Here is a 12,562-nt window from a genome sequence, read left to right as displayed (position 1 = left end):
GGTGTCTCCTCGGTCGAGGCGACCTGCTCGGGTTCGACATGCTCGGCAACGACGGGAGAGACGCCGACATCGTCATCCCGAGTGGTATCCGCCGCGCCATCCTCGTCGTCCCCATCGCCCTGATGCACGTTGGCGAGTCCCGCCTCGTGCTCCGCCTCTGCCCTCGAAGCCTTGGTAGGCGCTTTGTAGACCTCATCCGCGTCCTTCCTGACCTCTTCCAGATCCTCTTCCGGGCCGTCCGGCAGGACGGCACACAACAATCGCGGGCTGACCAGGTCTTGCGAATAGTTGGCAGCAGGTCGTTCGGGAACGTCTTCCCCGCGTGCCTTCGCCTGTGTATCCAGATCGTACTGCTTGCGCACCGCCTCGTATTCGGCCTTGTCCGCTTCGGATTGTCGCAAAAAGGGCTACGCGAAGCGACATGTTGTGGGTTAGCACCGCTCCATATTGACCAACTCGACCGGGACATCTGTACTCACTCCTTTTTGCTCCGGGGTGAAACCTCTCCATCTCATAGCCGCCAACGTGCTCTGCTTGGTCGTCGCCTCGGCATCCTCGAAAACGATCCTCGTCAACGCCCTATTACTCCGGATCGCCTTCAAGAACAAGAAATACGCCGACAACGGCTTCTTGGGCGCGTTCGGGTCCTTCAAGTTTCCCTTCCTACTCTTGCCCGCTTTACGTTGCCCCGTCCTAAACTCGTTCTCCCGCTTGATCTCATCCGGGCTCAAAGTCCCCAACCATGCCGTATACTCCTTCTTGTACACCTCTCGAGCGTCGGCGGCACGTTTGATATACACGTCCTTCTGTGCGGCGGAGAGTTCGTTGTAAGCCACTCCAGCCTCTTTGGCGACGTCGGCAACGTTGAGCTTGTGGCCCGTCTGCTGCTCCGATTTCGCCGCGTTGAGTCGGTCCGTAAAGAAGAACTGCCAAGCGCTCCCAGCCTGTTTGGGCGGTTTCAGCAACGACTTGGCAGGGGGTGGAGGTGGCGACACTGTCGGTTACAAAACAGGTATCAGCACTGGCATCGGAAACCCCCGCCCAAAAGTCCTTTGAGTGACTGACCATGTACCGGCTCTTCCTTCCCAGCCTTGACCCTCTTCCCCTTGACCCCAGCCCCCAGATCATCCTCTGCACCTCGCTTCCCCAACCCGGCATACCCAGCATGCTGATGAGCTTGCATATCCGCCTGAGCCTGGGCGTGCGCTTGAGCATGAGCCTGCTGAGCGTACAACTGCTGAGCGTAATGCGGGTTCTGATGTTGCTGCTGCTGGTGTCCCAAGGTAGCCTGATGAGCCTGAGCCGAGTAAGCCTGTTGAGCTTGACTCTGGCTGTATCCTCCCGATCCCGCCGCCGTCTGGGCCGTCTGGCCAAGCTGACCTGCTGCGGCCGCTGCTGCGTACCTCGGGTCCGTCCATTGCTGATTCGTCCAGCCTCCAGCCGAGACAGCCGATGGTTGAGCGTACGAAGCGTTGCTATAATACCCTGAATGCGCGGAAGCCGGAGTCTGTTGTTGTTGATGCTGTTGCTGCTGCTGCTGCTGCTGTTGAGCGTAGTAATACTGCTGCTGTTGTTGTTGTTGTTGCGCAGCCGTATACGCCTGCTGAGATCCATACCCACCGAAAGCAGCCCCATTCGCCGCCGCACTCCTCCCCGACCCTCCCGCAGCCGCCGTCGACGCCTGATGCGCAGGTGCTGAAGCGGGCAAAGTCGGCGTCCCATTCTGATTCCCAGCCGACAAGGTCTGATACGCCCCGCTTCCCGTGGTCGCACCGTACACTCCCTGCCCGGCCGATCCGCCAGAGACGCTGCGTTGAGCGTGTTGCTGCCAACCAGCTTGCGAAGGGTGTGAAGCCGACGATTGATGCTGTTGCTGTTGTTGAGCGTACTGCGAATAGTTGCCATAGTACCCCTGCTGCTGGGCCGACTCGTACCCCCCACCACCGGTCGCAGGAGCAGTAGCGGGCTGGACGGGCGGTCGACTGACATTCCTAGGTGCGGGCGACAGGGGCGAATCGTGATGGTACGAAGTCGCTCGGTCGTGCTGCTGATCTACCGTTCGACCCGAGGGCGAGCTCGTATCCCCTTGCGCTGGGAAGTTCGAGCGACTGCAAGCGAGATCACGACCATGACCACGAGTCAGCAAACCGTCTTGCCTCATCGCTCAAATCCACAAACTCGAACTCGAACTCGAACTCACTCGCCGTAATAACCAGCATAACCCGCCTGTCCCCCCGCTCCCGCCGCATACCCATCCTGCCCTTCATACCCCGCATACGTTCCTCTTGCCTGTTGCGATTGCTGTTGCTGTTGTTGTTGCGTGTAGGCGGTGTACCTCGGATCGGCCTGAGCGTACCCGGGTGTACTCGAGGTAGCTCCTTGCGATGCCTGTCGGTCTTGATACTATTGTATCGGAGTGATATGACGGTGGGCTCGTCAGCGACGGTAACAGAGATAGAGATAGAGAGCCTTTCGATTAGGGGTCAGCAGAAGGACTCACGCTCCAACTCATCCCTGGTGTTTCCTACTTGATGTTGTGGTGTTCCGCAGCTAATACCCGGTGTTGATGACAATTGTTGGGCTGGGCTGGACGATGCCCGAAGCTATCACGCTTTGCTGTGCTTGGTGGTGGTGGTTGTCTGGTCGTCCGGTTCCGCCTAGTCAAAGGAAGACGAGCAGGAAGAGGAGAGAGGAGAGAAGGGAGAGGAAAGAGACCGGATGTGAACGTAAACGTAAAAACGTGATGACGAAGATGTCAACAAGTGTGCAGGTCGGGCACAAGACAGGATGTGAGAGGTGGTAACCGTGGTGGTGGTGGATGAAGATCCGGGGTCAGATTCCAATTCCAACCGATCACGGAGGGAGGTCGAGCAGCGAGAGCAGAGGAGATGAGACGAGGTGGAGGAAGAGGCGAGAAGAGGAAGTGGCAGATCAGCGAGGTGGAACGCCGGCGGCACGGTAGCACGAGGGTGATGGTGGAAGGAGGATGTGGTACTCACCCTTGGGGGACGACGGTGATGGGGCACTAGATCCGGGCTGGGTGAGAGGGTCTTGCCGAGGTGAGGTGTGAGGTGAGAGAGGTGGGTGATGGCAGTAAATTCAGGGGAAATACCGGCGGCGGAGGTTGATGAGCACAAGGTAAGCGGGGAGGCAGAGAGAGAGAGAGAGGAGGTGGGATGGGCGTTTCGGCTGCTGCTGCTGGTCGTCGTGGTCGTAGTTCGTACACGGCAAGCAGCGCAGAGCAGAGAGCAGAGAGAGGAAGAGGAAGAGAGAGAGAGAGCGAGAGCGAGAGCGAAAGGGACTAGAGGGGCGAACCCATACGATCGATGACGGGACCCGCCACGACGACCGGGCCAATCACAAGCATCCGCACCCCCAAATCTCCCGATTCATCCGATCAACATCCGCGAGATTATGGCATTTCGCTTTCTCACGCGTATGCGCAATTCTTAAGGCGATCGAGCGGCCGTGCAAGGTGAAACCCACCTTGTCTTCCGAGCTTCTACATCATCGCGACCTCAGTGCATTGGACATATAGTCCACCCCTCGCTCTACATGTCCAATCTCGCTGTGGCTTTCTCGTAGCTATGCAATCCCTTCAATCTGCGTCGCTATACGATCCTTTGCCTTCATTACCTTGACCATAGCCTTCCCGCCAATTGCTGAAACGTCATCTGCGCTTGAGATTCCGTCCCGTTGCGCTTCTGCTTGTCACCTTCTTGCCTTCCCCACGCGCGAGGACGACCCACTAGCATTCGACCTTACTCGACGACCTCGATCAGATAGATCATCGACCTCGACCTTTCGACAATCCCCCTGCTCACCCGCTCGAAAGCTATACGAGCCCCAAAACACTTAGTCAAAGGAATCGCAGAAAGAACTTTTTTTTCCTTTTTTTTTTCGACTCCTCACCTCTCCCCCCTCTCTCTTAACAAAACACGTTAGTAGTGAAAAAAATCGACATCGACACGAACTCCGAGCTGACCTCGGAAACCAACCTTTTTCTTATATACCATAGCGCGGAAGAAGACCCAACCCCCCACAAACCCAATAAAAATGTCTGACGCTGGTTCCGACTCTGCTTCCCGAGCCCCTGAAGAGGTCGTCGTCGACGACGTCGAGGTCGCCGCCCCGGCCAAGGGCGCCATGTCGGTCGAGGACGCCCTTCAGGAGGTCCTCAAGAACGCTCTCGTTCACGACGGACTCGCCCGTGGTTTGAGGGAGTGTGCCAAGGCTTTGGACAAGAGGCAGGCCCATCTCTGTGTCTTGGTCGAGACCTGCACTGAGGGTGAGCGATTTTGCCCATTTGTCATTTCGCACGCTCGTTAGAGTACATTTGGGCTGACGTTGTCTCCTCGTCAACCTCTTTTCGCAGCCGAATACCTCAAGCTCATCGAGGCCCTCTGCGCCGAGCACAACATCAACCTCATCAAGGTCTCCGACGCCAAGGTCCTCGGACAATGGTCCGGTTTGGCCAAGATCGACCGAGAGGGTAACCCCAGGAAGATCGTCGGTTGCTCTTGTGTCGTCGTCAAGGACTACGGTCAGGAGTCTGAGGGTTTGAACGTCCTTTTGGACTACTTCAAGAGCCGATGAGCGTCGGGTTTCGATTAGGGGGAGTTGTATGGGACAGGTGAGCGTCTGGTTTCTCGTTTTTGGCTTGAATCGGGTCCTTCCCTTTCCTACCCCTTCTCTTTTTCACTCTGCTCTCTGGCGCCCTGCCCCGCCGGGGACCTCTTTTTTATGATGAACATGGAACTCCCTCTTCGCAATAAATCGTTGAACGACAATTCCTACGGAATCGAACTCATCCGCTTCGGCGGACAATACGTTATGTCTGATCGTCTCCTCCCCATTCCCTTTTTCTCTTCGCTTGACCCCTCTCCTCTGGATTAGAGGGAGAGACATACATATTGGAGGAACGCGCGCTGATCCATCTCACTCCTCTGCTTTACGCATGTGTATGGATCATTCGGATCACGTAGTCTTACATTGACCGTACAGCACGCACCTAAAGAACTCGAACTCGGGGAAAGCGGAGCACCACGTCGGAAAAAAAGAGAGAAGGAAGAGACGGAGGACGGAAAGAGGGGGCAGAACGGGGAATATATCGCGTGGAACGTTGATCTACAAGATTGTAAAGATTTTCTGGTATCGCGGGAAGCATGATGGAATACTCGTCCCCTCTTTTTTGCTTTTTTGAGTTGCGGTTCCGGTTTGGGTCTGATATGGTGTTGCTTTCCTTTTGCGAGACGAAAGATGGGTGTCGTGCTTGCCTCGATCGAAGTTCAGGGACAACGACTGTCAATGTCAATGGCAAGGGCGTCGTTGTGAAAGTGTTTATCAATTTATCACCAACTTTCGAGATTGCGGGTGTTGATATCACTCCCAGCTGTGATATTGGAACCGTCTGCACCGTAGATTTGCCGTGCAGAACGGGTCTCAAAGCTGTTGTGCATTTGTGCATTGGGCTGAGTGTTGTTCGTTGAATTCGCCCTTCGATCGCACTGTGATTGTGGGCCTGGTACGGGTTAGCCTCGGCTCCCGGCTCGCGGTTCGCGGATTATTCCCGCGGCTGTTGATCTCGAGAGGGTGACCGACCTTCCCACCACTCGCCATGTGGCACGTAGCTAGCTACAGTAGCTAGAGTTCCCATTGAACCTCCACATGTTGAGTTGCACAGCCCACTTCAGACCAGCTCCCTAGTCACGCTAGTCATGCTAGTCAGGCTGTCGTGCAGTTTGTACTACTTGTCCCCCACGCTAGCATGCTAATGAAATCTCTCGCCTAGCCTCGAGCGGGTGAAACATCCCTTCCGATCGATCGACCTCGCGACTCGCCCTCCCCCTCCCCTCCACCTACAGAGCACCTCCACACTCGGGGTTTGCCTACGAGAGTCGCATAAACGGGATCTTATGGTCCGACGAAGACGAAGGACAATTAAAACAACGTCGTAGTAAACTTTGCAAAGGCCGGGGACAGGGTTAACAACCTCGACTCTCCTCGTCGATATACAAGAGACAATAGAACAGAGGCGCGAGGAGGTGCAGGGCTTCTTTGGCTTCTCTCGCGGCGAGGTCCGTCTTGTGAACCTTTCAAAAAAGGTTATTCAGCTACATCAGCTGGACAACTCAACGTACGCCCTCAAACGTCAAGATCTAGCAAGTCAGCAGGTGACCCAAGGCTCAAGATTAACAACACACGATGTCGCCAAGTCAAACACCACACCCCGGTCGGACTATCTTCCCCGGGATCCCCAGTACCGGTCATATCGTAGCAGGACCTTCGAGCTCGACTGCTACTGCGCCTGTACCTTCGGCTTCACCTTACCAGAATGCGTATCAGCAACAGTTGCAACAACAGCAACAGCAAGCACATCATCAGCATCAGCAGCCACATCCGCATCAGTATCTCTCTTACCTGCAGGTACCAGTACAAGGACCGGGACCTCCAAGGGCTGCAGATCATAACCATGTCGAGTCGGGCAGACCGGGATTACCACTGACACGACCATCGTCGTCTTCGAACCCATCGTCGATCCCTCCGTCGTCATCCTTATCCTTGCCGATTCTCAACACTGCATTTACCAACCCTCACGCATCCTCATCTACCGCCAACAACCATGCGGACCCGTCCACATCCTCCCACCTAACGTCAGCTACCAAAGCCGTCAAACTCGCACTCTTCGAATCCACCTCCCGGCCCGGAGAATCCCGGTGTACCCTGTGCGAAGAATACACATCCACAGCGAAGGAGGGGATCTTGATGTACCACGTTATGGGCAAGAAGGACCACGTCAAGAGCAGACACGCTATGTGTAAGCGGTACGATGATTGGGGGGAGGATCCGTACTGGGAAGATGTTTATGGGAGGATAGCGGGGTTCGTAGCTGGGAAGCCTGGGGCGGAGGGGTTGGTACGTTTACGTTTTGGATCGTCTAGGTCGCGAGCCGGGGGAAAGAAGGGGGAAGTTGTGTGATCGCTGATCTGGTTGTTCATTTATGGTGTGCTGAAGTAGATGGCCAAGGTCATCGAATCGTACCCTCAACTCTCTTGTAAGCTCAAATCCTGCATCTCCGCCCATGTTTATAAGAAAAGCTAATGCGAGACCGTCTGACATCTCTCTTTTGCCCGGACATGTTCATAGTCGCCTCGAGGATGCTCTATCAAGGTCGATGGTGGGAAACGCTAGAGCTGGACCATCCGATATTGAAGTTCGTAAGTCGACCATCCGTTCTAGCTTCGGTCGTTTATAGGAAAGTGGCGAGGCTGATCAGACTGTTGCGATGAAACCTGCCGGGGAACGCTGTAGTGGTCAGATCGACAGTTGGCCGATTTTCGTAAGTCCGGTTCCTGAGGAGTTTCGAGGTTCGCGCAAGATACGGACGGCTGATGCGTATCGTGTTGATGCAGGTCCGAAGTCTGACGCAGAGGCTCTGGAGATCGGTGTGAAAAAGTTCGATGCCATGGTACGCAATCACAATACTGAACGGTCAAGTTTTGAATCCCAGTCCGAGCCTGAACCTCATGTCGCCTTCTTCTTGCAGGCCCAACTGTTCTACGGCGACCTCGAACCGCCGATCAGATTTCACATCAATAGCTACGCCCGAGGTCTCTTGATCCTGGCCATCGGACCGGAATCCGTCATGCAACTCGAACTCAACAGTCCATCATCACAACGACCGGGCAACGTGCTCAGGTTGTGGATGAACTGGGTGCTGCGGGAGATGCTCTATCTGTTCGTCGCGCAGTTTATCGAGGCTGACACGCCAGGCGAGTCGCTTGTTGTCTTGATCAGCGACAACATCGAGGGCGTCCGAAGGCTGATCTAGTAGACTGAAACGCCATCTCGACAGGCTATCCGACACCATTCGAATGGGCCCAGGCGTATGTCAAACAACACATGATCTACCTATGCAGCCTCAGTCAGCCTCATATGCGGCACATGACGACCGACTATTGTCGCTGGTTGATCTGGTGTACGAACAATCTGTACGGACCGGCCAAAAGGCCGATGATTTTCCGGAGCCTAGAGTCGATCTACAGGGCGTACGAGGATGCGTATTTTGTGTACGAGCGGGAACTGAGCGGGTCGGCTAGTCCGACGCAGGAACGTGAGTTGCGGGAGAGTCAAATCCAGGACTAGTTGAAGCTGACATCGAGTCGACGCGGGTTGCAGATCGTGATCGGTTCGAATTCGCCGATATCATCGTGGCTACCATGTCGCACGAGTTTCAATCGCCACGTCGGACCAGATAAGAAGGAGGACCGGTCGGACATCCGGGTTTGGGACTACAAGGGTATACATCGGAACAAAGTAAAGGGAACATGGCATTCGGGACGCACCTCCCGTGATCACACGCAAACGGCGAGGCAGTAGCATAACTTGGGGTTTATGGCGATTCGATACACTGTATTCGTAGATGATTCGAGCATATGCGACGGGCTCATAATAGCATCCATGCCGTATCTCGGCTTACGCCGTTACCAGAGCCGATCTAGAATGTGTCAAATCCTGGGGCCTCATCTCATATGGAAGACCATGCAACCACCGTCACCGGGCTGCACATATCAGACTTGCTACCGTGAGGATCGCGCTCAGACGGAACACTTTGTTAGTGATTTGCTAGGCGCGCGTTCCGTCAGAGCGTGGCCGTACCTGTAGTAGAGTAGTAGTACCGAAGCAAACCCCAAATCAAACACCGAAGCACAAATCAGTGAAAGACAACAAGAAGGCCACCACTTTCAAATCAAACTTGAGATAAACTAAATCACTTCTGTTCTTATTCACCTTCAGCTTGATCACAAAGCCCCAGAGCACAGCAAAGATGATGAAGATGCCTCCAGCACGGAAGAGCTGGAAGCCCATGGTGAGTGACCTATCTTTTTTCTTCTGTTAGGTCTTATCATCAATTGTGATTGCTTGACAACTTACACCTTTGGGTAATGAGCCCTGTGCCACTTCTTGGACTGTGTCTCAGCTATGTGAGGGTCTTTACCATTGATGGCTTGGACAAGTTCCGTTGAGATCTCAGCGAGCCTAGCGTCTGGTTCGTCGTACTCGTCAGACTGGATCTGCCTTTGCTCTCGGGAATGCACTCATCAGTTGGCATGTTCACGAGAATACGATGACTAGCTGAAGCTGCCCGGCAGGTATCGGGGGCTACCGTGTTGCGCTCACATCGATTATCTTAGGCCCAGTTTCGCGCCGGAAACCAAGATCAGTCTTTCTGGACGACAGATGCAGTACGACAATTGGCTTGTTGACCGACACAGTGGTTGGTCGCACGGCCCGATCTCCGTCACCAACCGGGTCAAGCGCACGATGCAATTGCGGGTTGGCAACGACTTGCTACGGGCCCTCACCAAAGCCTAGTCTCTTGAAAAGGTCTGGATACTGAAATCTCGAAGATGTATGTAACAAGACTATAGGGTAAGGCCCAACATTCGCGGTTCGCGCTTGGTCTCTTGGTCTGTCCATGTGAAACACGATGGAGAACAAAAGAGAAGTCGGACGCGCGGAATCAAAAAATGAACAAATCACAACGATCATGCTCGATCTGATCTCATCAGAAATCAGAATCATCCATCGGTTCTACTTACCCTTGAACTTACTCTATTCACAACGTCACGACGCTACTGTTTCTCCCCATCCTCCGCAACCTCCTCGGATTCGGAAGTCAACTGGATTGCTGTGAGTATACTGTAGTCATCTAGTCTGTGACTTCCACAATCACGTCGGCTTTCGATTGAATATGAGCTCACCGTTCTGTATCGGATGATCACATAGCTCGAATCAGGCATCTTACATCTTTGCATTCCGTTGTCGTCATCGGACTGTCTTTTGGTTCCTCTTGTGTGACCTTGAAGCAGTAACCCATCTTGCCTCACTTAACGGACCATCGGTGGCATCGTCTCTCTTTTTTCACCCTAGTGAGTGGCCAGATCGCTTCGAAGTTGGTCGGAAATGCACACCGTATTCATTCGATGCAGCTCAACCTCATCGCTCTTCCCCTCAGCGACTTTCCTCATTGCGTATACTTCTCGCCTCTGGCTTAGCTATTACGTCGTCAGGCCTGGTACAATCGACTTAGATACCGTCAAGATGGGAGAAACAAACGGAGACGTCGCTGCGGAGATCGCTGTGATTGAATACCTAGCCCGAAAGGCTATCAAGGCCAAGAAGGTATGTGACGCAGACTGTATATGAGCTCAGATACATCCTCTTACTCAGACCAGAACGTTGACAGGATCTGGAAAGCGAGGAAGATTTCACATTTTCGCGGCTAGAGTACGCGGCGGTCTACAAAGATGGTAAGCCGAGAAGGTCTTCGCGATCCTTTTTCTTAAGCATTACGCTGTACTGACGTAACATTGTCATTGTCTATCGATCTGGATGTCCAGGAAGTGATACGCCAGAGTGCTGGGCTGGACCGGTCCCCCCTCTTTATTTATGGCAGAGTCGGCTCACAAGCGGTATCATTAAAGGAGAGAAATGCTGGAAACGTTGGAAACAAGACGGGGACATCGATCTCGATCGCATGAGGATTGTGCGGGTGGCCGTTTTAACTGGAAGTATACTTCTAATCGGAAAGGTTAAGCCATTCCAACCCCTACCCCGGGATGGAACCACGCCCGTGTCTGCACCGGTACCTCCACAGCTTCCATCTAAAACGACCGCCCGGGCCACGCCAGTCCCGACTCAGCCAGTCGCAGGTCCGTCCGCCAAACAGCCTTCACTTACACAACCTACACAACCTCCCGCCCCACCCAGAAAGTTGGCTGCCTCACCATCGGCCTCGCGAGCCGGTTCGAAGGCTCCTTCTGTTCCAATCGTACCAACATCGCAAAGGTCGCCGGCCGCGTTCTACAAACATTGGGCACCAAGTCTCGCATCTCTGTTAGGAAGACAGCCTTTGACCCCAAGCATGTTGTCACAAGCGGATCTCTTCGATGACTGTGCGAGGCTCATCCAGCAACACATTGAAATCCAGCAATATGAAAATGGTCAAGCTCCTTTCCTCTGTCTACCTTCTCGGCTCGGTCGTCAACTCTCGACGGAGCAAGATCCCGTATCCTCTTTGAAGTGGGATGTGATTCTGGTGCGCTGCGGCTTTTCTGGACAGTTGCCATCCTTGGTGAGGTTGTTAGCTCTGTACAAAGAGGTACGTCAAATTACAACCATATTACAACATTGACGAGTCATAACCCTGAGGGCTGAGTCTGAACCTCCGCATCTGTCAGTGGATGCTGCCCGTGCAAGTTCAGACAGATGATGGTATCAGCTGGATCCTGCTGACCTATGGTAAATCCATCATGGTCTGGGACCCGGTTGGAACCGCTCCGTCTAGCACTTACGAGAAGCTAGTCTCAAGCCTTCAGAAGAACATGGTCAGTCAAACTCCGTCCGTCCCATGTCCACAATTGCTGACAAGCGGGACCACTTTGAAGGAACATCTCGCACTGGTCGCTGCTCAGGACATCAGTTGCAAACCAGACCCATGCGTAGGGCTCCCATAAAACCGTGACAGATACAAACTCTCCATTGACCCGACCATATCCTCTATCTATAGGGCGTTCAATTCCCTTCCAAGGAGCGCTTCCCTCCTATCCGATGCGATCCTCAAGATTCTGGCTTATACGTGTTTCTCACTATGCTCAAACTCGCCGACATACTCAAACTCGCCGACAACTCGAAAAAGGAACCGATCGACCTCACCCGGGTCAAACCCCGTCTAGCGGACGTCTCTCGACACATCTCCAAGGCCCTTCATGACGGCTACCTTATAATCTCAAAAATCTCCGAGTGTTCCTGACGCTCGACAATCACAGTATAGACGAAATCAACACCACGTCGTGATCAGCTCTTCCAGGACGAGCGAATTTTGGATTCTCGATAGCATAGACACTGTTTCTGTCTTTCTGTCATCTAGAGAACGCAAGACACTACGTCTGAGTATCCCTCAGTTCCGTGGTGCTAAACGCCAAAGCGATTCTGATTGACCTGTACGGCAAATAGCTTCTCTCGTACGACTATGACGATGCCAGTGGCGCAGGCTTAGTAGACTCAATCGAATGTCTCCCATTCCAATTACTTCTCCCCGCACAAACACGGCCTTTTCGCAAGTGTCCGCTCGCGACGACAATAGCCATAAATGCGGTCGACGAGACTCTAATAATGATGTTAACACACACTGTATGAGTAGTCGGCTTCCTTCGCTTGCGGCAAGTATGATATCGCAGCCTGAATCTTCTGGTCCTGCCGAAGCTGTTCGATGATGTGGCCATCGAGAAAGAGACGGGGACGTGGTGTGGTAGTGCACCAATCTGGAGCTCTTGAAGCCCTCCCTGCTTGTGGCCGCGCATTGCACCCTCCCGGTCGTCCTTACGTTCCTTGACAATTAATCAGCGGACAAACTTTAGTTTACAGGCAGAAAAAATGTTTGCTTCGAGCATCTGTAGGATGGTGGCTGTGGCAGTAGTCGCAGGTTGGCCGTTCCTGAGTGATATCTTCAGATGGACTTCGCACAGAAATCGTCCAATCCTTCGGGTCGTCGTCAATA

General features: G+C 53.8%; 4 protein-coding genes across 4 annotated transcripts; 3 read left to right on the top strand and 1 right to left on the bottom strand.

Moving 5' to 3' along the window:
• Positions 1-329: 329 nt before the first annotated feature.
• On the bottom strand, positions 330-977 carry HD553DRAFT_257043 (high mobility group box domain-containing protein; the record flags this gene model as incomplete). The annotated part of the gene is made up of 2 exons (XM_046177362.1): positions 330-407; positions 480-977. Coding segments are annotated over 2 exons (576 nt in total), but the record flags the coding sequence as incomplete, so codon positions are not given.
• Positions 978-3,810: 2,833 nt separating this feature from the next.
• On the top strand, positions 3,811-4,628 carry HD553DRAFT_220478 (50S ribosomal protein L30e-like protein). Its single transcript, XM_046177238.1, has 3 exons — positions 3,811-3,940; positions 4,019-4,288; positions 4,376-4,628. Exons 2-3 carry the CDS (start codon positions 4,057-4,059, stop codon positions 4,594-4,596), a joined length of 453 nt encoding a protein of 150 aa, XP_046037582.1. The 5' UTR covers positions 3,811-3,940; positions 4,019-4,056; the 3' UTR covers positions 4,597-4,628.
• Positions 4,629-5,836: 1,208 nt separating this feature from the next.
• On the top strand, positions 5,837-8,522 carry HD553DRAFT_220480 (uncharacterized protein). The gene is made up of 8 exons (XM_046177239.1): positions 5,837-6,915; positions 7,018-7,054; positions 7,147-7,217; positions 7,312-7,339; positions 7,413-7,468; positions 7,547-7,772; positions 7,856-8,113; positions 8,179-8,522. Exons 1-8 carry the CDS (start codon positions 6,205-6,207, stop codon positions 8,256-8,258), a joined length of 1,467 nt encoding a protein of 488 aa, XP_046037581.1. The 5' UTR covers positions 5,837-6,204; the 3' UTR covers positions 8,259-8,522.
• Positions 8,523-9,620: 1,098 nt separating this feature from the next.
• Positions 9,621-12,219, top strand: HD553DRAFT_309883 (uncharacterized protein). Its single transcript, XM_046179762.1, has 8 exons — positions 9,621-9,693; positions 9,790-9,932; positions 10,019-10,185; positions 10,250-10,313; positions 10,404-11,164; positions 11,244-11,390; positions 11,451-11,504; positions 11,573-12,219. The coding sequence occupies exons 3-8, from the start codon at positions 10,105-10,107 to the stop codon at positions 11,813-11,815; spliced, it is 1,350 nt and encodes a 449-aa protein (XP_046037580.1). The 5' UTR covers positions 9,621-9,693; positions 9,790-9,932; positions 10,019-10,104; the 3' UTR covers positions 11,816-12,219.
• The last annotated feature ends 343 nt before the right edge of the window (positions 12,220-12,562 follow it).

The sequence above is a fragment of the Filobasidium floriforme genome, assembly GCF_021052385.1.
Source record: "Filobasidium floriforme strain CBS 6241 chromosome Unknown HD553scaffold_8, whole genome shotgun sequence".
Classification (NCBI taxonomy): domain Eukaryota; kingdom Fungi; phylum Basidiomycota; class Tremellomycetes; order Filobasidiales; family Filobasidiaceae; genus Filobasidium; species Filobasidium floriforme.
This window is presented reverse-complemented; position numbering and strand designations above follow the sequence as displayed.

Excerpts from the sequence above, each read along its gene's own strand:
- HD553DRAFT_309883 (XM_046179762.1), top strand. The coding sequence starts at position 10,105 with ATGGGAGAAACAAACGGAGACGTCGCTGCGGAGATCGCTGTGATTGAA. Across the intron at positions 11,165-11,243 it reads TGTTAGCTCTGTACAAAGAG|TGGATGCTGCCCGTGCAAGT; the intron begins GTACGTCAAATT and ends CGCATCTGTCAG. Across the intron at positions 11,505-11,572 it reads GTTGCAAACCAGACCCATGC|GGCGTTCAATTCCCTTCCAA; the intron begins GTAGGGCTCCCA and ends CTCTATCTATAG.
- HD553DRAFT_220480 (XM_046177239.1), top strand. The coding sequence starts at position 6,205 with ATGTCGCCAAGTCAAACACCACACCCCGGTCGGACTATCTTCCCCGGG. Across the intron at positions 7,218-7,311 it reads ACCATCCGATATTGAAGTTC|TGGTCAGATCGACAGTTGGC; the intron begins GTAAGTCGACCA and ends GGAACGCTGTAG. Across the intron at positions 7,340-7,412 it reads TCGACAGTTGGCCGATTTTC|GTCCGAAGTCTGACGCAGAG; the intron begins GTAAGTCCGGTT and ends GTGTTGATGCAG.
- HD553DRAFT_220478 (XM_046177238.1), top strand. The coding sequence starts at position 4,057 with ATGTCTGACGCTGGTTCCGACTCTGCTTCCCGAGCCCCTGAAGAGGTC. Across the intron at positions 4,289-4,375 it reads GGTCGAGACCTGCACTGAGG|CCGAATACCTCAAGCTCATC; the intron begins GTGAGCGATTTT and ends CTCTTTTCGCAG.